This window comes from Cyphellophora attinorum (genome assembly GCF_001299255.1).
Source record: "Cyphellophora attinorum strain CBS 131958 chromosome Unknown Contig16, whole genome shotgun sequence".
Lineage (NCBI taxonomy): Eukaryota > Fungi > Ascomycota > Eurotiomycetes > Chaetothyriales > Cyphellophoraceae > Cyphellophora > Cyphellophora attinorum.
The window spans coordinates 1-22,534 of NW_017253244.1; the positions used below are offsets into that span (position 1 = coordinate 1).

The 22,534-nt window shown below is 53.2% G+C and overlaps 9 protein-coding genes across 9 annotated transcripts; 5 read left to right on the forward strand and 4 right to left on the reverse strand.

Annotated features, from left to right (window-relative positions):
* Nucleotides 1-17: 17 nt before the first annotated feature.
* On the reverse strand, nt 18-220 carry AB675_4442 (uncharacterized protein; the record flags this gene model as incomplete). The annotated part of the gene is made up of 2 exons (XM_018144581.1): nt 18-50; nt 101-220. Coding segments are annotated over 2 exons (153 nt in total), but the record flags the coding sequence as incomplete, so codon positions are not given.
* Nucleotides 221-539: 319 nt separating this feature from the next.
* AB675_4443 (10 kDa heat shock protein, mitochondrial) lies at nt 540-1,042 on the forward strand (the record flags this gene model as incomplete). The annotated part of the gene is made up of 3 exons (XM_018144582.1): nt 540-572; nt 637-864; nt 959-1,042. The coding sequence occupies 3 exons, from the start codon at nt 540-542 to the stop codon at nt 1,040-1,042; spliced, it is 345 nt and encodes a 114-aa protein (XP_017999114.1).
* A 731-nt stretch (nt 1,043-1,773) lies between these two features.
* AB675_4444 (uncharacterized protein) lies at nt 1,774-2,877 on the reverse strand (the record flags this gene model as incomplete). The annotated part of the gene is made up of 1 exon (XM_018144583.1): nt 1,774-2,877. One exon carries the CDS (start codon nt 2,875-2,877, stop codon nt 1,774-1,776), a length of 1,104 nt encoding a protein of 367 aa, XP_017999091.1.
* Nucleotides 2,878-4,172: 1,295 nt separating this feature from the next.
* AB675_4445 (uncharacterized protein) lies at nt 4,173-5,605 on the forward strand (the record flags this gene model as incomplete). Its single annotated transcript, XM_018144584.1, has 2 exons — nt 4,173-4,589; nt 4,637-5,605. The coding sequence occupies 2 exons, from the start codon at nt 4,173-4,175 to the stop codon at nt 5,603-5,605; spliced, it is 1,386 nt and encodes a 461-aa protein (XP_017998932.1).
* A 363-nt stretch (nt 5,606-5,968) lies between these two features.
* On the reverse strand, nt 5,969-10,952 carry AB675_4446 (ABC transporter A family member 2; the record flags this gene model as incomplete). Its single annotated transcript, XM_018144585.1, has 5 exons — nt 5,969-6,095; nt 6,146-6,891; nt 7,005-7,551; nt 7,610-10,398; nt 10,449-10,952. The coding sequence occupies 5 exons, from the start codon at nt 10,950-10,952 to the stop codon at nt 5,969-5,971; spliced, it is 4,713 nt and encodes a 1,570-aa protein (XP_017998896.1).
* A 1,629-nt stretch (nt 10,953-12,581) lies between these two features.
* Nucleotides 12,582-13,713, forward strand: AB675_4447 (putative quinone oxido; the record flags this gene model as incomplete). Its single annotated transcript, XM_018144586.1, has 2 exons — nt 12,582-13,311; nt 13,442-13,713. 2 exons carry the CDS (start codon nt 12,582-12,584, stop codon nt 13,711-13,713), a joined length of 1,002 nt encoding a protein of 333 aa, XP_017999001.1.
* A 2,260-nt stretch (nt 13,714-15,973) lies between these two features.
* On the reverse strand, nt 15,974-17,223 carry AB675_4448 (Survival factor 1; the record flags this gene model as incomplete). The annotated part of the gene is made up of 3 exons (XM_018144587.1): nt 15,974-16,063; nt 16,139-17,147; nt 17,204-17,223. The coding sequence occupies 3 exons, from the start codon at nt 17,221-17,223 to the stop codon at nt 15,974-15,976; spliced, it is 1,119 nt and encodes a 372-aa protein (XP_017999077.1).
* Nucleotides 17,224-17,694: 471 nt separating this feature from the next.
* AB675_4449 (54S ribosomal protein L19, mitochondrial) lies at nt 17,695-18,205 on the forward strand (the record flags this gene model as incomplete). The annotated part of the gene is made up of 2 exons (XM_018144588.1): nt 17,695-17,823; nt 17,873-18,205. 2 exons carry the CDS (start codon nt 17,695-17,697, stop codon nt 18,203-18,205), a joined length of 462 nt encoding a protein of 153 aa, XP_017999037.1.
* A 1,878-nt stretch (nt 18,206-20,083) lies between these two features.
* Nucleotides 20,084-22,454, forward strand: AB675_4450 (Serine/threonine-protein kinase oca2; the record flags this gene model as incomplete). The annotated part of the gene is made up of 5 exons (XM_018144590.1): nt 20,084-20,141; nt 20,198-20,430; nt 20,480-20,624; nt 20,744-21,814; nt 21,862-22,454. 5 exons carry the CDS (start codon nt 20,084-20,086, stop codon nt 22,452-22,454), a joined length of 2,100 nt encoding a protein of 699 aa, XP_017999016.1.
* Nucleotides 22,455-22,534: the final 80 nt, after the last annotated feature.

A 22,534-nucleotide genomic window follows, 5' to 3' on the forward strand; every position in this document is an offset into this window, starting at 1 on the left:
GGCTCTGGTTTCGGGACTTCTTTGGCGTCTGTTATGAAGTTAATGTCTTCCTGTATACCGGTTAGTGTTTGTGTGGCTCTGCAGCGGAGGGTTGTCATACATCGCTGTCGTCCTCGCCCTCCTCAGCCTCTTCGTCTAGGTCTGGCTCGGTCTTGATTGCCTGGCGGTCGGCGACTGGTTCGTTGGTCGGGTAGATATCGTCATCGTCTGAGTCCATCATCTTGGCGATTCCGGGTGTGCAAACGGTCTGAAGAGTGTGATATGGCTCAGCGACGAATGTCTGGGGTGCGGAGGGCTATGGTGGAAGTCGCGACAAGGCTGTCGATTTCAACAAGGCTGCACATCTCTCAACCAATTATAGCATTGTCCGGGCATCGAGCTTTCTCGAAGCCGATCAAATTCCTGGAGAAAAAAGTAGCAGCGTTCACATCAGAAGCTCCTTGGTCACTGTCCATTCGCTCCTTCGACATCGCTCAACATCACCTCTACTCCTGCCGCTCATCTCATCCGAAGTCGCCCTTTCTTCCACACACGTCAAAATGGTCAGCCTCACCCAGCGCCCTCTCAAACCAGTGCGCGCGCATTAAACAGCGCTTCTCCAACTCTCCGATCTACATACTAACATCACCAAAACAGACCACAGCACTGAAATCCATCCGCTCGCTCGCGCCCCTCCTCGATCGCGTCCTAGTCCAGCGGATCAAAGCCGAGACAAAGACCGCCGGTGGCATCTTCCTGCCCGAGTCCTCCGTCAAGGAGCTGAACGAAGCCAAGGTTCTGGCTGTGGGACCCGGCGGATTGGACAAGGATGGCAAGCGGATAACTATGAGCGTCGCTGCTGGAGATAAAGTCTTGATCCCTCAGGTGAGTCCTCCCAACGCAAGATGGAACACGATGGGGTGGGCGGTTGGATGACCGCGAAGTAAGAGGAAAGGCTAACGAGTTTGTGCTGGAGCAGTACGGAGGCAGCCCCGTTAAGGTCGGCGAGGAGGAGTATTCCCTCTTTCGCGACCACGAGCTATTGGCGAAGATCAATGAGTAAATCGAGGTCCTGTGCGCCTCGAAGCGGACGCGGCATCCAACAAAAATGATCGTGTAAAATCAGGACAATTGGAGACGTTGGGAAGGCATGGCTGTGTTACTAGAGCGCGATGAGGCGGCCTTCAAGGTGTATTTGTGCATAAGCGCAGCGAACTGGCGTTGATCATATCCTACACTTCCCGTCCATGTATTCCTCAAATACGATTCGATCTCATCTCACCACCCGTGGAAACCCTACAGGGGATGCGGTACCAGGCCTTTCGATCATATCATCTTGCATCATTAGTTCTCGAGCAGCTGTGCCTGGTTTGACCTTGCTACGCGATCAAGTGGCAGCAGACTATGGATCAGCGGGTGGCACCGGTTGCGCAGGAATCAAGGAGGAGGGGGCACGTGAAGCTCGTCTGATGAGTGTTGATTCGCAGGCAGCTGTCATCTGCCTAGATGCAGATGTAGTTGTCTATTTACGCCCAAGGAGCACTCTATGACCCAGGACCGCGTTGTTATTGATCGTTTCTGCGCATGTCTGCGACCCCAATTGTTCATGAAGCGCTCGACTATCCTCGCACGGCACTGCTGCATCCATGGTTGTCGACAGACGCGTATTCATGCTAGAAGTCCACCGTTCTTGCTGCCTATGACCCCCCGGTTGTGTTGCAGTCCGTTTCATCGGATAGCCTTGTCATCCACATGGCCTCCAGGTCACTTTAATCGGTGGAGCTGTAGTATTTCTCAGAACCACATCTCCTCCAATTGAGATTCAACATCTACCACCGACATCGTTATGTCGTCGATGAAGAAGAATGAATTCCCACGAACACGAACGTCCTCTGCTCGGCCAAAGATGACTCCCATTGAGCCAGCGTGAACAACGAGCACTGTGTCGAGTCCGCTCTTCTGCATAATGAATTCCATCAACTGTAGCTCGACTTTTGGGAAATGAACGATGTAGTCCTTGTCGAATGGGACTATGCTTGATCCAGCATCCTCAGCTCTGTGCACATAGTCACCCTTGATCCAGTCGATTCTCAGGCACTTCAATTTTGGAAAGCATCGAAGTAGCAGTGTGATCCACTGTTTGCGTTTCGGTAGCGCGTCTTCGCATTTGGGTGTTCTGATCTCCAAGGACGCAACATGAGTGCTGAAACCACGATGAGTAGCTGCGAACCACGCTGCGTCGCATACAGTGGATGCGTTCACGACTCCGTTTCTGGCGATGAAGTTTCTGACCTCGGTGCGGAGTTGGCGACAAACCATCATGAGGCTCTTTAGCGACTCTCTGTCACTTGCCTGGTCGTGCGAGGAGAACCCAACTCTAGGGTAGGCTCTGCCCGGCTTCCTGCCAGCAGCAAGATCGGTGAGGATTTGTTTGCCGTGACGCGCCACTTTCCCCTGGTGTTCGTCGTTGCATTCGATCGCCTTCCAAATGGAGCTGTACCTCCCAATTTCCAGATCGTCCCGACTGTATGTCTTGCGCAGTTTTGCCAACTTGTCCTTGAGGTCTTGCTGATACTTGTCCAGGTCGGTTTGCACCTGCTTGATGGTCCGCTCTATGTAGGTAGCCTTCTTCTGCGTCAAGTACTGACGAGCTCTCACGCAATCGTCTGGCAAGCTCTCAATCTCCTCAATAGACAAGAAAGCTTGCTTGATGAAAGTTGAAGTTGGGTTCCAGGTAGGATGTGCGATTTGAAGTCGATATGCAAGAGGGAATGCTAACTTCAGGATCGTGTCCAGCAATTCGAATGGCAAGCCGAGCAAGCTCGCGGCATCGGACGAGCCACTTGACTGGCTGCTCGTCGTCTCGAGAGCACATGGCAATTCGGTGGACATTGACATGGCGAAGGTATCGAGGTTTGACTATGCCATTGTCGAAAGGTGATGAAGACTCGCGAGTGGAATCGAATGAAATATCGTGATCAGGTATCGTGCGCAAAGAGTCACGAGTCTCGATGTGGGCTAGCTCGTTTGCTTCACTTGCAGTTACCACTGCTTGGGGATAAAAGCGACCTCGGGAGTCTGCACTTACCGTTGCTAGTTTCGATACTTGATGGGCTGCAATTCCATCACAGTGTGACTGCCTTCGAACGCGTTCACGTGTGAACAGGTCGCTTCACTTGCCCTTGCTGTCAGTCGTTCGAAGTGTTCAGCCAGAAGTTAGATGCAAATCAGTACATCGTAGCCTGCCCAGTCACCACGAATGATGCTTGAGAAGAAAATCAAGAGCGAACTGTGAGCCTGTCCGCGTATTTCTTCGATAGCGCGACACGACGATATGCGCAGAATGCCAGAATTTGCAAGATCTGGGGCCTTACGAGTGGCCGTTGTTGTGCAGATAGCGCACCGGATCTTGTGACCGAATGTCCCACAGATCTGCTCTATCTTCGCCTTAATCTGCAGGAAGAAGAAATCGCAGCCGGCGCATCTCATTGTGCAGAACACCCCAACTTGCCCGGCTACCATGCGAGATGAGGGTCTCGCCACGTCGTCAACAGGTAAGCGTTCAGGATTCAAGGTGAAGACCACACGAGTTTTCGATCGAGAAGGCCGAGAGCAGACGCACCAGCCTGTTACAGCTTGTTCCATAGCGACTGCGATGACGACTCTAGCAATCTTTCGGCATCGAATGATTAACATGTCCGATCGTGACAGCGCCGCATTCTGTCCCCCATCATGGAGGTAGTAGAAGTCCGACGCCTTACCGCTAAACCTTCGACCAATCAATGCCGCTGTCCTACCGATTACGAGGCAAATCCAAAAGCGTTAGCCTTTGCTATTAACCTTGTTTGTGCTCCATCTGTGTTACCTATAGATAATCAGCAGCTCTTGGGTATGTCTCAAAGAAGCAGAGCAGGCGGCCTCGACGTCTTTCGTGTGCTGCATCGCGTCTTGGGACACCATCGGATCTGGGAAGCCTGATGCAAAAGGAGATGCTGATTGATCACAGTATGGCTTCCGCGGAGCCTCGCAAGAAGGGCGTCGCTCTTTGCATCACGGCCGAGTGAGACGTCTAAGACTTGGAGCATGTTATATAGCCGATGGCCCGAGATCATGAGCAATCTTCTCTCCCAGAAGCGGGCTGAACTTGTCCAACCATTGTGCTGCTGAGCTGTCTCCACCATCATCCCTCAGCTATGTCGCCATCACGCAAAGATCCTTTGGCACATCTAGCCACACTCGTCTCGCCTGACGAGTATTTGACGCCAGAGAAGTCAGAATCAGAGTATGCCGCCGAATCGAAGACGTGGTCAGCCGCACGCAACGAACACCCTGCCGTCGTCATCAGGCCACAAACCATCGAAACTCTGTCAAGTGTTATCAAGTACCTGCACGACACCAATTTGGACTACAAGGTCCGGTCTCGTGGCTTCGGCTCCGCTTCTGCACGCGATGTAGTCATAAGCATGACAGCTTTCGACGAGTTCGAGTGGGATGCAGCAACACAGACAGTGACCCTGGGTGCAGGAGCGAACTGGGGAAAGTACTATGTCGAAATGGAAAAAGCCGCACCAAAGCAGATGATTGTTGCGGGTCGCACGCCTTCTATCGGAGTGGGCGGATCGACGCTGTGTTCCGGGTTCAGTTGCTGAGCGCCGAGTACGGTGCGGTGTCTGATGCCTCCAACCTTCAAGACGCACAGCTTGTGCTCGCTGATGGAACCATCACGTGGGCATCGCAGCACCCAGATCTGTTCTGGGCCCTGCGTGGCACAGAAGGCGGCTTTGCTGCAGTTGCCCGGTTCAAGTTCAACGCAAAACCATTTCCTGAGAATGGCAATATCTGGGGCGGCCCAATTATGATCCCACGCGAGAAGGCTCCTGAAGTAGCAAAAGGTATTGCTGCTATGTGTGCTCGCGAGGACACAAATCCCAAAGTCGCGCTCTTCGTTTATGTGCTCAAAAAGGAAATCCTCCACTTCCTTGGCGCGGACCAAGACATGCTCGTGATTCATGCCTACGATGCCTTCGGTGAGGAGCATGGCCGCAAAGAATTCGCATGGGCACTCGACTTCGAAGGCGCGATCGACAAAACCAGAAGCCAGATGACTATGCGGGAAATGACCGACCTTCAAGCCAACCTGGGAGAGCTTCAAGGCAAGCAGTCCGCCTTCTGGACGGCAATGGCAATAGCTACGCTCACTGAAGACATGGTCCTCAGCGCTCTCGACTGGTGGGCAACCGACAATGCTCAGAACAAGCACGGCTCGGTTGCCGATCAGGGCTATCTTCTTTTCGAGCTCTTCTCGTGTAGGGACAATCTGACTTCCCAAGCGTCGTCTGCGTGGCCGAGACCGCTGGGCTTCAAGCATATGGTGCTCATCGGCTCTGGGTGCTCGGCAGATGCACCTGATAGTGACCTGCGAGAGGCGAAACGACTCGTCAGGGACGTAGGACCGGCAAAAATCCTTGGTGCTGAGAGTGCTAAACATATGGTGGCTATCCCTAATGCGATGGAAGACTTTCATGACCTGAAAGCTATCTACGGAGAAAACTTACCTAGGCTGCAGGAGATCAAAAAGAAGTACGATCCCAACAACAGGATCAAGGGAAGGATCCTGCCTGCTTGAGTGCATCGATAGACAAATATTACGAGATCTATACGTGGTATCCTTCAAGAACAAAGTCGGGTCTCTCACAGTCTCGGATGACAAAAGCTCGAATCTCATCGAAGACTCCAGCCAAGTCGATTCGCGAGCTCTCGCAACCTCAGATGGATCAGGCCGGGCACCAGCATCAAGTCTTCACTTGCCCAAGCTAGGTAGCCAGCACAATCTGCATTACCTGCCCATGACGTTGGGCGAGCCATGACCGCGGTGCTCGTTCTTGGCTTATGGCAGACTTCCGTTTGTGGATGCTAATAGACTTTGGCTGGGTCGACGAATGACCTGTAGACTTGTACTGCTATGTTGGTGACGTTCTAGTGTGCTAGACTACTCTTCCTCCTGCTGCCCAACCACATTCAAAAACACGTCCTCCAAATTCGTCTGGACCACCGAATAGTACTCAATCCATAACCTCTCCCTGTTTGCCTCGATCGACTGAACACTCGTGCCAATCCTCCACCGTTGTTCGTCCTAGGTACCCAGAACCGCACCTGGCCATGCAACATCTCCCTCTCGATCCTCGCGCCCTGTACTTCTGTCTCGATCCAGTGCTTCACATTCTCTTCACGCTCCCGCTCTAGATTGTCTGCTCGTAGGCCTTGCCGCAGCGAGCGCTTCAGCAACAAATGCACATGCCACCGATCGCCATATCTGCGGATAAGATCACCCTTAGTGCCCACAGCCAGCATTTTCCGTCGCATGATTCCCACTCGATCGGCCAGCGCAGCTACCTCCTCCATGCTGTGCGTCGTAATCAGTATTGCCATACCTTGTCCACTCTCTCGCCCATCTTCGCCTCCAAACATATGTCTGACTCCCTCCAGAGCCCTCCACACCACTCGTTTGCTCACCGCATCCATCCCGGAGCTCATTTCGTCGAGCAGTAGTACCTTCGGACATCCCACCACGGCGATCGCCAGACTTAATTTGCGCTTGTTACCGCCGGACAGCGTAGCGGCCTGTCGATCTTTGAGACTAGTCAGGCCAGTCGCGTCGAGGATATGTCCTACAGTGAGTGAGATGGATCGGGCGGGAATGCCGGCTGCGCGGGCGTAGAAAGTGAGGTGTTGAGAGACAGTGAGCAAGTCGACAGCATCAAATTGCGGACAGGTGCCAAGAGACAGAAGGGCGGAGGTGCGGGAGGAGGGTGAGGAGTGTAGGAGCTGATGTGCGTCGACTACTATGTCGCTGTCCTTGTGTGGTGTTGTGGTGGGTTTCAGCGTACCACGGATAAGGGAGATCGTGGTTGTCTATATTGAGATCAAGTTAGTCGAGGCGGACTTGGAAAGGATGGAGTGGGTGAATTGAATGGGCTTCTTAAACGGATGCGATGAGTGGACGGGTTGAATGGATCGAAACATACCTTGCCAGCACCATTCGGACCCAAGCTTGCGTACACCTCGCCATACTTGATGCCAAACGTGACATCGTCAACCACTGGCTCTTTGCTCCTGCCAAACTGCTTTGAGATATGCAGTACCTTTAGGGCATCGTCGGTTGAGCCTTCCGTTCTTGCTGTCTCTGCCACCACATCTGCAGGTGGATTGCGACTGTGCCCTGTCTTTTCTGGGTCGCTCCTTCTTCTTTGAATACTTCCCTTCTTCCAAAACATCACTACACCAGCAATTCGTGAGCCGAAGCCAGCAAAATAGCCGCCATCGTATGTCACCAAGAATGCATACAAGCCAACAATTTGCAGGATCAGGTAGAAGATCGGACCACCGTAGACCCGTATGTCTCCCGCGGGAATATATCTCTGACCGTCGCAGGCTATTTGAGACTGGTTCAGTGCGAGTAACAATGCACGCATCAGATTCCCCGATGGTGTGATCAGACCGAACGAAAATTGTACGGCGTTCAGATTCGATTGCAGATCATCCGCCCGGGAGAATCCTACGAGTACGAGGTACCTATAGAAACAGTGTTAGCGCTTCACCGGCGACCCTCGGGCCGGCGAACATGACTTACAGGAAGAAGTAGATTAACAAGCCAATCGCTTGATATCCGGCAGCGAATGCGAATGCGCCCAGCTGGCTTTTGAAACCCAAGCTGACGACATAGGAAAACAGAGTGGCTGACAATCCGTAGAAGAAGAACACCGGCCAAAGATGGGGTGCCGAATACCATGCATCGGCTCTAATGTTGACGAAAATCACCAAAGCGGCGACGCTGAAGCCTATCACGAAGAAAGCGTCGAAGGCCAGGTGAGCGAGCCACAACGGTGCTGGGCGGACTCCATTACTGTACTGCAATGCTCTGATGTTCCGTAGGCGTTCGTAGCTAGGATACAAAGCAAAGAGTCCAGGTACAATCGCCATTGCGAGCCCGAAATAGACGATGAGCTGTAGGGAGTCACCCGTGCTGGGCAAGATTGGCAATGCAAACGTGGAGAACGTTGCGGCCGTGGGTATGCCGGACAAGTATGAGTCCGAAACCGAAAGCGTAGCAGCAGCATAATACAATCCGCCATCTGCACGGTACGCAATCGTGGGGTAGTCCGAAGAGCTGTTGCCAAGCCAGAGGCCTCCAGGTGAGACGACTTGGTAGTTCTGCTGTATGTAAGAAGTCCAGTCTGAATAAGTATCGAAGCGTCGGAGCGAGTTCTGGACGCCACCGCCGCCAACCAAAGCATTTATGAGCGCGGCATTGAACTCATCGGATGGGCCAACAGGAACTCTGGTGCCCACGAATAGTGCCAGAGAGCTCACAGATGCGGCGCCAACGCCGCTGACTAGAGCGGATGGTGAGCAGATCAGCAGCTCAAAATTTCGGAGAAATCTTGTGGCCAGGTATGCGGTGACTATTGGAATAACGAGGGCGAAAATGTATGGAACATAGCTGCGTGGGAAAATACTGAGCCGTTTGCGATAGAGTACCCACCATTGACCAATGAGGCTGAGCTTGCGTGCTTGCGGAAGTACCGGTCGTGTTCTTGAGGCGGATCGGGTATCGGGTCTGAAGTTGTTGGTCGCGTTGTATCCGGCGCCAGCCAAAGAACCCGATACGTCAGCTTTGGGTGTGATCGACGTGTATTCTGGATCCTGTTCCGCTTGCCGGAGGAACACAGTCTCGATCGTAGGACCTTGAACTTCGTAGTCGTTGACACCTTGTGCCTCGAGGAATGCGACAAGACGGCCAACATGGCTAGACTCGGCTATATGAAAGACATGAGCAGATTTGTCTCGAGTGTATCGTGCCCTGATATCTGCCGGTAGCCTCATGGCAGGCAGCTGCGGTACCCTGATCAGGTAGTCACCACCATAACGCTGCTTGAGCTCCACCGCAGAGCCCTCCATAGTCAAGTGACCTTGCTCCATCATCACGATATGGTCGGCTAGCGCATCCGCCTCGTCGAGGGCGTGAGTCGTGAAGAGTATTGTTCTGTGGCCGCGTTCTGAGAGTAGGATGTCCCAGATCTTGCGCCGTGACACAGGATCCAGGCCGGAAGATGCCTCGTCCACACAGCAGACTCTGCTGCCACCAGTGAACGCCATTGCTAGTTGCAGCTTCCGTTTCTGACCACCTGACAACGTTTTGCTCTTTGCGTTGACCTTTGGTAGCAGATCACATGCATCGATGGCTCCACGAAGCAAAGACTTGGAGTCTTTCTGAGCCCCGGACTTCAGCTGATTGAAGATCTTGACGTGCTCGAGGACAGTGAGCTCGTCCCAAAGCACATTCTTCTGGGGGCAGAAACCAAGCCCGCCACCACCGTCGAGCTCAATCAGTCCGGATGTGAACTTTTCTTGAGAAGTGATCGCCGCCATGGTTGTACTCTTTCCAGCACCGTTCCTGCCCAGCAGGGCAACAACTTGTCCTCGCAGCGCCGCGAAGGAGAGGTCGACAACTGCATGGACTGGCTTGGACGCCTTCCAGCACGCGAGGCTCTTCCAGAAGCCTGGATAATAAGTCTTCGAGAACCCTACGAGGCTGATCGCATGTGGACTGTTGAGTGTCACATTGTTCGCTTTCCGCCTTGCTGAGCTCGTTCCGTACCGTGCGTTTTCGCTCCACAGCGTGAAAAGTGGAAAGGCAAGGAGGTGAACGAACGCCGCGACATAAAACCACCATCCAGGAAGCGCCGACAGGCTCGAACGAGGCGGAGCACCTGTCCAAGATGCCCCTCGAAGCCGTTGCTCCCATGAGGCAACGTACATAATCCAGTAGACGTAGTTGGCTGGAGGGAAGAGAAGCGAAAGCGCGACCACAACTGGGAGCATTGATGGCACCACCCACTGCGCCACGATTGCCAGCACGCAGGAGACGATCACTATCGATATGCCTGACAGCTGAGCTCGTCGGAAGAAGCTGCCCATGAAAGTACTATAGACCGATAGCGATAGACATGCCAGGACGTGGAAAGCGATCACCATGCCGGCCGAGCTGCGAATGAAGATCAGGCCAGAGATGATGCCACCAACCACCAGGACTCCTGGAAGATAAATCACAGAGAAGGAGATGTTGGTAGCAAATATTCGGGCAGCGTGAGAAAGCCATTGACCTTTCTGTGGATTCATAATGTCGATAAGCGAAGACATGCCCAGCTCCCTCTCCCTAGCCACATGTCCAGGCAGATGATAGGTGATTCCACAGACAGCAATGAAGATGACCAGACCCAGGTACCTTACCAAAGCGGACATGAAGATCCGTTGGATCTGATCTCGTCGCTCTTGTAGCGTTCGTGATGTAAAAGGTATGTTGTACATCGTCTCCGGAAGCTCCTGTCCGGAAGCTCTGGCGATGGCATCATCCACAGCCTGATGAAAGGCAGAACGATTGTTTGTACATCGTTGCTATCGCTATCGACATTGATCTCGAGACCGAGACCCCAGTCAACATACGCCGTGTACGCCCACATCTGATCGCCGTTGACTTGTGCAGGGCCCTGCGAGGGCGAGCTGGTAATAGAGATAGCACCATAACAGCGACTTGTGCCGGTCAACGAAGACCGACACAACTCTGGGAGGTCATCCTCTGAGGCGAGACGCACGTCGGCGCCTGCATCGCTATAGGTTGAGTTGAGCTCGTCGATGATCTCAGCTATAGGTCCTGTCGTAAAACCGTTGTTGATGAGGACAACCCGATCACGGCTGGACTGGTCTTGAAAAGCGGCGCTTGCGTTGCGCAGTGGTGTTGATTCACCGAAACCGTATACCGAGGGCGGCAGGAAGAAGTTCCGCACATATGAGATGAGGAAGATGTAGATAACAGGTAGAACGAGGGCTCGGAAGGTGGTCGCGAACCAGTGCCGACGGGCGACGATGAGGAGGTTCTTCTTGGTCAACACCCAGGTCTGGCGGAGGACGCCCATGGCTTTCTTCAACGTCTGAAGTGAGGGTGTCCTGGCAGGTCCAAGGCAAGTGCTGTGTTCTCCAGTGGTGGAATGCAAGTGGGTGCCTTTCAATATAGCTTACCGGTCATACCTGGGACCAGGCGTAACTGAGACATAGGAGGCGATGCGAATGGTCTACACACGCCTATTCTGATCGAAGTAAACTTACCGTGGACGAGTCATCATCTGAAAATGCTCCATAGTGCAAGGCTTGTCAACAAGTCACGTTGCCTCGAATGCCGCAAAGACATGGTGCTCGAACGTCGAAGTGCCAAGTATGAAGGGAGGCTGTGCATTGAATGCTGCGCAATCTTGTGCTTCGAGACTGGTGGAGTACGTAGCCATCTGTCGAGTCGAAGTGGGCAAAAAAGCTAGAAAAGACTTCTGTCCCGGCGACTTCGTGGCTGCCTTGCCTTCTCGAAAAGTCGTTGTTTGTGCGCATCTCTTGAAGCATTACCTTCGGTTGTTAGTCCCTCCTCATCTCCATCACGCTGTCGCTGGAGATGCCATAGAATCTTCGGAGCGGCCAATATGAATTGCTGCCAAGATTGTCATGCCGTCATGGACTGTCAAGGGATTGCTTGGTCACGTAGAAGACGGATGAACTGTTCTAGAAGGCTTCAAAGATACTGCATGATTCGTGTGACGACGCGCAATTGACGCAAGTCTCGGATCTTGGAGTTGTTCCTCTGCTCGCAACGCGTGTCAAGGGTTCATGATGAACATCTCGGGTTTGACTTTTGACGGCGGCGGGACGCGTCTCGGTTCTCAGGGTCCAAGAAAATCGCCGTGCAAAGCAGCATCTGTGTGTGCATGCATCAAGTCTGGCAGATGTTACGATGCCCGCGACCTCGAATGCCACATGAGCACTTTCAAAGCCTCCTGAAAGGAAATACATCTCACCGTCAAGCGTACAACGACCTAGTATCCCTACGAGGAAGCAAACACTTGGTATTGTGTGCGGCGCGCAAATATATTTCACGAGATGTTCAAACCTGACGCCGGTTGACAAGAATCCTGAAGTTCCACCGCTCTTCGAATGCCTGATTCGCATACCTGACGGCCTGATGAGCATCGCTTGTAGCCTTATCGTATATGTACGATCCAGCTTCTGTCGAGTGAAATTCTTGTGAAGCTCAGTTCATCGATTGCAATATATCGACCACTTCAACGAGCAGTCCGACACTGGCTTCCCACCACTCGTCCCAGAGTGCGGGGCGGCGGAGTCACCGCAAACAGTCGGAGAAATGCGCGTCACCGATGTTGAGTGCCGATATCGTTGTCGAAGCAAAAGGTGCCCTCGCAACGCAGCTGGGGTAGGCAGCCACGCGAGTCCCATTGTAGCTGAGGGGAAACGACTCTTTCCAAACTTGTGCTGTCGTGATCTCGAGTCTCAGTGTCTGCTTACATATCTTAGTGGAGCTATATCTGAGAAGCAACGACTCAGGATCTCGAACCGGAATATTAAATGTCAACGTCCCTACTCCGAAACCTGATACCAAGAACGCCTTCAGCACCAAGAGCCTCAAACCGTCTCGCACTCATCGCTGCTTCTCGCTGCAAGGACAATCGCCACGCCGGCCGCTCAGCATCTCCACAGCCACAAAGATGCCATCCCTCCCGTCAACAATGAAAGCCGTCGTCCTACCCGAGATCGGTCCCTCCTCCAAACTTCAGTACACCGACTCTCAACCCCTGCCCACCCTCAAGCCAGGCCAGCTCCTCGTGAAAAACGCCTATGCCGGGATCAATTATATCGACACCTATTTCCGCAGCGGCCTTTACCCCTCCGCCGTAGGCTACCCCATGATCTTAGGCCAAGAAGCCGCCGGAATCGTCGCTGATGTCTCTTCTGAAGGCGACACCCTGGGCTTCAAGACCGGTGACCGGGTCGTGTGGATCGCCCAGGGCGGCTATGCGGAATACACTGCCGTACCTGCGCATCGGACGATCAAGATCCCCGAGGGTCTGTCCGACGACCAGGCTGTCGGAGGGTTTCTTATGGGCATGACTGCCCTGTCGCTCGTTCGGGAATCTTATCCTGTGCAAAAAGGCGACAAAGTTTTAGTTCATGCCGCTGCTGGTGGCGTCGGATTGCTGCTGTGCCAGCTACTGCGCGACATAGGCGCTTACACAATCGGTACGGCTGGAAGTCCAGAGAAATGTAAGCTAGCGGAGCAGTATGGCGCAAACGTGACCATCGACTATAACGCCAATACCAACTGGGTGGAGAAGGTGAAGGAGCTGACAGATGGAAACGGCGTGGACGTTGTGTATGATAGTGTGGGTAAGACGACCTTTGATGGAAGTCTGGATTCTATCAAACGAAAGGGCAAATGTAAGTCCTTCGCTTCCACACTCTGCTGTTATCTTTGCTCGAGCTTCTGGGTGCTGGACACGAGGCTGTGGCTCCAGGCACCTTCTACGTCTTCTGCTTAACCCATGCTGATGCTGTGAATTCCCAACAGTCGTGCAATTTGGCTCTGCATCCGGCCCACCACCTCCGCTCAACATTGCACGACTCTCACCCAAGAATATCTCCCTCATGCGAATGACGGTCATGTCCTACATCGTGACACGCGAAGAGATCGAGTACTACGGCAACGCCGTGCTCAACTTGATCAAGGACGGCAAATTGAAGATCAATGTCCACAAGGCGTATGATCTGAAGGACGCGAAGCAGGCACAGGATGATCTCGAGGGGAGAAAAACTACGGGCAAGAGTTTGTTGAAGCTGTGACGGGTTCATCACCACTTGTTCAGGCGGATCCGGGTATGCATTGATGTAATGGAGGACTCAACTCTGTACGAGACTTGAGGAAGGTCTACTTACATGTTACCCATATGACGAAGAGCAAGGCCCGACTGTCTCTGGCATCCAACTCTTCCCCTGAAACAATATTCGCCTTCTTTGCCTGCCGAGTTGAAAGCCCTCCTTTCCCTGTCATTTCTCCATGAGGCTGATGGCACGAAAGAATGTGGTTCTCCAAGAAAATTGACAATGGTGGAGAGTGGTAATGCGCACGCCTCCATGTTTGCTTCAGGAGAGATCGATTGCATTTGTCTTCTCTCCGCGTTCGATATACATCTCGGACGTGGCTCTGCACCGGAATCGGAGTTCGAGGCAGAAATTTCTTCTCAGCGACGACAGAGACTCATGTCAGTACTCAAGCAAGCCTCGTGTCAACGAACCTCGGACGCCTCAGTCAAGCTGCCGTCAAGCCGATCAGAACTTCGCAGGATCAACGGCTCAGAGACATCCAGGCTGAACCGGAAGATCTGCTCAGGCTTCGTCGGACCTGGATTCCAGACGCATTCCGCCGTCTCTCTGCGAAGCACTTCTTTGCGGAGCATTGTCGTAATCGGGTGTACGCACACGTACAGATGTTTGACCTTGTGGATCTCGAGTCTCGCGATACCGCCGCAACACTTGGGATTCTATCCTCCAAAGATTTTTCGTGAGTAGTCTCTACTTTCTGCTCCAGTCCCTTACGTGCCCTTGCCGCACAAGCAATTTTTCAAGATCGAGTGCTCACAATAAAACTCGTGGCTTTCATCGCGTTTCATGTTTGGGGCGTGACCAAGGTTTGCAGCCTCGGTGACCATCGCCAACATCGGGTCTCCCTTCTTACATTCAGCCGTACCTTTTGGACCCCAGCGTTGACAGAGCCCTGGCCACGGCGTGCACCACTCTTCCCATGGGGTATCTGGACACCATGTCACATGGTATGAGAAATGGACATCGTTTGCGGGAACGCATTGCTTTGTGGTCGGTGAAGGAGCGGGAGCGGCTGTCGTTGCAGGAGTCGTAACATCAAGTCTTGTCGATACAGAGGTAGACTCGTGAACACCAAGTCCTGTCGACAAAGGGGTAGACTCGTGAACACCAAGTCCTGTGGATACAGGGACGGTCATACTTGTGACTGAGATTGTCTGGGTTATCAACGTCGTGTTTAGGGGGCCTTTCACTATGATCCCTGTTAGGACAGTCGTGACTGGTTCGACTGATGTTGCATTTGATGTGACTGCCGCCCTTGGTGCGAGTGCCGCCGTTGACGTGTTCGCGGCTGGGTCAGGCATCGAAAGATGTGAACCCATGGCGACTTGTTATGTTGGAATGTGGAAGTGCAGCAGTGTGAACCACCTACGTGATGGATTGCGATAATAGTGATGTTGAGTTGCGAAGGATATGACGCTTGGTTGCGAGGACGTTGATGCTGGTCTCGGCACGTTGTAATATTGGATTGCGCGGACTCTGATGATGAGGTGGCAGGGTGGTGGTAATATACAAGAGGCCACCTAGTGGCATCGATTACCTTTACTGATTAGGTTCCAAGGTTGAGCACCTTCGCTGTGCGCTGTGGAGTTGGATCTCAGCTACCCGTGTGCACAAGAGCTTTGCTCCATGAGTAGGTCAAATGTCCTTCAAAGTCTGAATGAACTCCAGTCCGGGTAGATGAGGACTTCCCCTTGTCAGGGGAAGTTCGCTTAAAGTTAGCAAGATGCCACGCGGATGACAGGCGTGGTACTCTAGTTTGCAGTGTGTAATGACATTGGATGGTATGTAGGTGGTAGGTAGCGTACTGCGCAGAGGTGCCGCGTATAACTGAATGCATGAGTCGTGCCTGCCAATGACTCAACACGGGTGAGGCCGGATCGAGTTTGGGGGGTCGGGGCAGTCGGGGGGAAAGAAACGTGGTACGATGATGACAATACTAGACATTAGGTATGTAGGGCGCTATTGCAGTGAGTCATACTTGTGGCTACTGCCAGTCTTCTGCCATATAAGCAATGCTGGACTCCAATAACCAATCGTTCTATCCAATAACTTCCAGTCTATGTCGTGCCGTCGGGAGGTCGTCGTGGGCTCATTCTGTAGAGTGCTTCTTCTTCTTGGAGTGGTGAATACCGTGACGTCGTGGCTTCTTCACTAATGGTCGGTCGTGGTCAACACATACGGTCTGGGCGGCCCCTGAGGAGCATTTGGCCACTTTCGAACCCTAATCGGAAATGAACGTCGCTTCCATGAAGAGTTGGCCATTTTCGGACTTGTCGTCAACGTCGAGGGTCATTGCGTCCTTGGAGATGTACTGACATCGTCAGTACACGATTCTTTTCTTCAGGGCGGGCTCCAGGCCACTGGGGGGAAATAAGCCTTGACTTACCTGGTAGATATAGGGCTTGGTGCCAACAACCCCGCCAACAATCGTCTTCACAAAGCCTGGAATATGGTGCAGTACATCCACACGATCCACCTTGGGTGGGAGGTCGCTTATCAACGACGCATCTACAGGCTTGCCAGATGCTCCATTGCCTTTCCAATGTACTTCGATAGCTTTTGGCTCGGGCCATGATATCTCAGCGTCCGTCTCAGACTTGGTATGCTTCACAGTCGTAGGTCCGGCATATATCAGCTCTCCATTTTTCGAAATGCTGCCTACGCTGACGGTCGTTCGGTCATATGATGCTGGAGTCGTGAATTCCATCACTGATGCTGAATAGGTCGGAGTGTTGAACCAGATGAAGTTCCATTTGGCCGCGGCGTGATGCGGCTTCATGCCTTGGATGGCTTTTATGTACATCGCTTGGCCCTTGAAGTCGTACGTCTTCTTCTCGGTCTTCATTGTGCCGGTTGCTGTGCAGCGAGGCCAGAACCTGTGGAACATGCTTCCCCACGGTTTTGCTGGGTCAGTACCGTAGTAAGTTGTACCGTTCTTGCCGACATGGAAGCCTGGGGCTGCTCGTTTGACCGTCAAATTCACTAGACATCCATCGTTGGCAGCAGACTTGATCGTAAACGTGTCTCCTTCGGCGTTCAATTGCACTGCAACCTCGTCCGATACGAAACCCGTTTGCGCATCGTCGAAACCGTAGTTGTTGAGCGAGTCCGAGCACAGGAAATGCTTTCCTGGTCCATCGTGATCAAAGATCTTGCTGTTGAAATGCGCTGTGGTGTGTACACCAGCGACACTGCTGTATATGATTTGCGCCAGACCGGTGACGCCCTCGTCAGTCATGAAGTAGAAGACGGCCGTCTCGACGTTGGTGCCACCCATGTTGACCCATTTCAGATCATTTGATGTCAACTCTGTGTACTGCGGTGTCTGTTTCGTTACCGGCTGGATCGCATCTGGGCCGTATTCAGGCTCCTGCGTCCCGGCGACGTGGGCTAATCTGGGGGGAGATCAGTTAGAAGAATTGTAGGCGCCTGCGGGACTGCAGCAACTTACTGCTGCTTGAACCAATTCATGCTAGCGTAGTACAATACTGTATAGTCTTAGGAGGTTCTGTCGGTATGTAGGCTTGCAAGGTACAGTATTGGGAACGAGATGTTGGTTTCCGGGGCAGGGCGGACTCTGAAGGTCGCATGCGAAAGATCAGTTCTTTCCTGCCGTTTAGCGGTGGACTCGGTTTGTAGTCAGCCAGGGCTCAACGTCACTGCACAGATCTAAGCTTCTTTAAGCGCCGCTTCCAGGCACTGCAGGCGGATATCTCGGCCGGTAAAACCTAACGTTACTGCTGGCGGCGAGCTTCCTCCGACGACCACCTCGTGCTACAGGGGTGTCTTTACTTGGAGAAAAAAGACTGCGCTTCATCTCGCGACGCTACTAAAGGACCGCGTGCACATATCACCGACTTCATCGACTTCTGCATCTCTCCAACTCAGAGACAGCAACGCGGCGCTAATCACAAGCCGCGACGAGCTTCATCCACTGCCATCATGTCAAAGAAGGTGGCAGCGAAAGATGTCATAGTCAAGCTCATTGTCGGCGCAGGCCAAGCTAGCCCCAGTCCTCCTGTCGGCCCAGCTCTTGGTAGTAAAGGCGTGAAGAGCATGGACTTTTGCAAAGTGAGATACCCAGCCCTACGGTTGGGATACTACTGACGCCGAGGTGTAGGAGTTCAATGCAAGAACTGCGCACATTGAGAACGGCACGCCCATACCTGCCAGAGTCACGGTTCGGCCTGATAGATCATTTTCATTTGAACTTCGGACGCCAAACACATCGTGGCTGTTACTGAAAGCTGCTGGCGTTGCCGAGACCAAGGGCAAGCTCAAAGGAGCCGGCAAACCAGGGACAGAAACAGTCGGATCGGTGAACCTCAAGCAGGTCTATGAAATCGCAAAGATCAAGCAGTCGGAGACCCGACTATCAGGCTTGAGCCTTGAAGGGCTCTGCAAAAGCGTTATTGCGCAGGCGAAGACGATAGGGGTGAATGTGGTTCCTTGAGGTCTACCGACGTGAAATCACGCAAATTCTGCCGCACTATCGAGGTCTGGCGATACAAAGCAGCGAGGCTTGAGGCAGCTTTCTCAATGATTCCGGCTAATGCCCGTAGTGTCACGGACAGGGAGTCGAATTCCACTTCTCACGGGCCTCGGAAAGACTGTTCCACTGAGAACGCGCCACTGGCCAGGACCTATTGCACAGATCAATGCCGATATTCAAGCGCCTCATCTCGTTGAGCATGTTGGAGCTACCGAGGTATTCGACAGATCCACAAAGGCAGAGTGACTGCGCAGGTCAGGTGTGCCTGCGCACTTAGTGCCGAGAGTCATACCGAGGAGAGTGGTCTTCGTGCAGACGACTCCCAGATCTCGATGGAAGCCTTCAAAGACGACAGTAAATACGCATGCAGCACACAAGCCGCGGGGCGGAACAAGACCAAACCTTGAAGATAATTCGAGTAGCGTCTAAATTGGCCAAGGTCTGAAATGTGTTGCGAAGGCTTCAATACCTACCACGTGGACAGTGGTGGTGGAGGTGGTGGAGGGTGGAGGGTGCCGGTGGTTCATTCGTCTAGGATTGGAAGGCACTACTCAACGCAGTGACCAGAAAGTAGTGACTTGAACATGGGCAAGAGAACCTGTTGACTAGAACAGGGTGAAGAGAACGTGATGACGAAAAAGTGGTACCCATGTCGTACCTACATGTACCCGGGCAGATGGTCGAAAGCTGATCGTTACTCCATACAAGCCTCATCGTGGCCGCTGGACTTCTATGCAAACCTCCTCGTTGCCTCGTGCGAGAGACCTCGTTGTTGCCCTCGCACAAGCATGATCGTTGCTTCTATCCAAGCCTCACCACCCCTGCATACTATCCGCAGCGAATGTTGCATTGGTGCTCCATCGCTCCTGCTAGACAGATTGCAGGGGTTTCCAGCATGGATATCGCATCTAAGATCCAATGCTCTGGGCAGACGGACCCAAGATGAGATGTCGCGGTAGGGCAGACGTCCTGAATCTAGGCAGAGTATATGGCGGGAAGAATGCTGACCGAGCAGGAGTCATAACGCGAAAGAGACGTCCAACGTCATTTTAAGCTCAGCCATCAAGCCGACGCTCTCACTCAGCTTCGGGTCGCGACTGAATCATGAGCGGAACGGCCGGCATGGTTGGTTTTGATGCCTCGGTGGTGCTGTGAAGCCGCGAAGTAATCATAGCACCTCGTACGATGACTCTCTCACAAAAACGATGAGACAGGCAGTATTGAAGACTCGTACCACAGGTTGTTGCCTCATGCCGAGTGCGGTCGGAAATAACTGGTGATAGATCGCCGTACCCTGGACCATCCCACATTCGAGGGCCCTGAGTATTCACCCCCGCCCCGCGTGCTGGCCTAGCTCGAGTTCTCGCTGTTGCTGCCGCTGCTGACTACGATATTGCAGCTCAACTAAGAACTACTAGATCTCTGTGTATGTCCTCGTCGTTGTTACCATCCTTTCTACATAATTCGCCATCGACACCGATATCAGCACACATAGTATATCTCATCTATTCTCACTCGCTAAGCCGCGGAGCCTCGCGGTGTCTCCGGTGATTCAGTTCAGCCCACCTGCACTTTTCCACGCGTACCTGTAAGTTTTCAATCAACCCGAAGTGACGCATTGGGGAGCTTTCTTCCGTTCGCTCCATCACCGCGCTGCATAGCCTTTGTGCTGCTATCTTCGCCGCGAGACGCTGATTGCGATTTGGTGTAGCTGGTGTATGCAGGCCTCCTGTACCTCGTGCTGAACACCTGCTGCCGATCAATTTCGAGCCCGGCCCCCAGCCGCAGACTGGTCTTCCACTTCCTTGACGCCGCGAAGACTGCGGCAGTCGCTCGACGATGACTTCGAAACTTTCGTCCGTGCTTTTTCCTGGGGGTGATGCCGATAAGAATGACAGTAAGCTTCAGACTCAGCACTGACTCTGTTCTTTGAAGACACTTACACTGCTATAGACAAGCCTGCTCAGTCGGATAGCGACAAAAGCAACGTCCGTTTCGCTGCACAAGATGAGCAGATTGAGCCTATCACAGACCTCACCGACTCTGGCGACACCAGACCAGAGGACTTATCGCCTCAAGCACATGAGCAAATTAGACACTTAGCCATGACTCTGCAGAAGTCGCGGTTGCAAGAAAACAGAATGGCAAATTTCGCATACGAGCCTGTCTCAATGCCACCTTCAAGAGTAGCGCGCCACAAATGTACTTCTCCGGGCTCAGCTGACAGTATGACAGGTTCCATCTAGGGAAAGCGATGCGCCCCCAGGTAGCCCAAGAGGATCAGTCTCTCGTGGCCAGCATGGCTCCATCTCAGGCGCCGTACAGTCGCCCCCTCTGACACCCGCTGGCTCGAAAGACGACCGCACAGAATCAAGTGCAAGTAGGTCTCATTTACCTCAGGCCGCCATTACTCCGCAGACTTCTCCCCCACCGGATGCCCACGGAAAACGCCTGTCTCAAAGTATCTCACCCCATGACGCCTCAAGCCGTCTACATCAGACCAAACCTCTACTAGACCAACATCTGGATCCGAGCCTTCGACATCACATACGGATAAAAAGCACGTCCCCAGATTCGAAATCGGACCGTCAGACTCACAAACTTCACTCAGCCAGAGTCCCGTGCAGTCGCCGGGCTCGAGGCCGGGCTCACGGCCATCGTCGCCCGCCCCGGGCAAACAGGAGCCACGCCATTTCGGCAGCACAGGCAGAAATTCCATCGCACCCGCCATCGCAGCTGCCGCTGAGAAGCTTCCAAAACCCCACGATTCTTCCGACAAGCGAGGCTCGATATTTGGTGGATCCAAGAAAGACGGCCTCGGGCATCTCAAAGACGAGAGCACGACAAGCTTGGGGGGCGATAAGAAGCACGGCTCCATGTCAGAGCTGAAGCGCTTCTTCCGTCTTGGTCACAAGGATAAGCACAAGCACAGCCCTCAGACTGAGTCACCTGCCGCTTCGCAGACATCAACGCGCCGGTCCGTGGCCTCGAGTAAAGGCGTTGGGTCTGGTACCAAGACCCCTCCCCATCAAGCACCACCAGCGAATGTTCCCTTCGCAGATGAGCACGGTCTGGAAGCGAAATATGGCAAGTTTGGCAAAGTTCTGGGATCGGGCGCCGGTGGCTCAGTGAGACTACTAAAACGCAGCAGTGATGGTGTCACCTTCGCTGTCAAGCAGTTCCGAGAAAAGCACTCCTGGGAGAGCGAGAAGGATTATTCTAAGAAGGTTACAGCAGAGTTTTGCATAGGGTCGACCCTACACCACGGCAACATCATCGAAACCATGGACATCATCCAGGAAGGAAGCCGGTGGTACGAGGTCATGGAGTATGCGCCTTATGATCTATTCGCGACAGTCATGACCGGAAAGATGACCAGGGAAGAAATCGCTTGTTCATTCTTGCAGATCGTTAGTGGCGTCAGTTATCTGCACTCTATGGGGTTGGCGCATCGGGATCTGAAGCTGGACAACGTGGTGGTCAGCGAACACGGCATCATGAAGATCATCGACTTTGGGAGTGCGACAGTATTTCGGTATCCATTCGAAGAGGACATAGTGCTGGCTTCCGGTGAGGACACTCTCTCCTAAGACATGGCACGCACTAATCTTGAGTAGGTATTGTCGGATCCGATCCGTACCTAGCCCCCGAGGTTTACGACGAGCGAAAGTACGACCCAACAGCTACCGACATCTGGTCGTTGGCGATCATTTTCTGCTGCATGACACTGCGTAGATTTCCCTGGAAACAGCCGCGCATCGTCGACAACTCGTACAAGCTGTTCGTTTCTCCGCCGACCCCAGGAACGCCGGTACCAGACTCGAAACCAAGACGAGCGTCCGAAATGCCTTCTGCCAACGCTGTTCAAGACGACCATCGCAGACAGTCTGAGCCTCAGACCAATCACCACCATCACCACGATCACTCCTCTGAGCAGGGATCAGAAAGTCGTTCTGGTGACAAACAGGAAGTCATCAAGGGTCCATGGCGACTCCTTCGGATACTGCCTCGAGAAAGCCGACACATCATCGGCCGGATGCTCAAAGTCGACCCCGCCGAGCGAGCAAGTATGGACGAGGTTCTTGAGGATGAATGGGTACTTGGATCAAGAGTCTGCTCACAGGAAATGAATGGACAAGTCCATCGTGCTGAAGGGCATAGTCACACCCTCGAAGCTGGTTCAGGTGGGGCTCCTCCGGCAAAGGTCTGAAACACGCCGCAGGAATACTGAAAAGTCCTGTTGAACATCATTTCGACGGTGAGCGTGGCATAGATGGTGTTTGGAGAAAG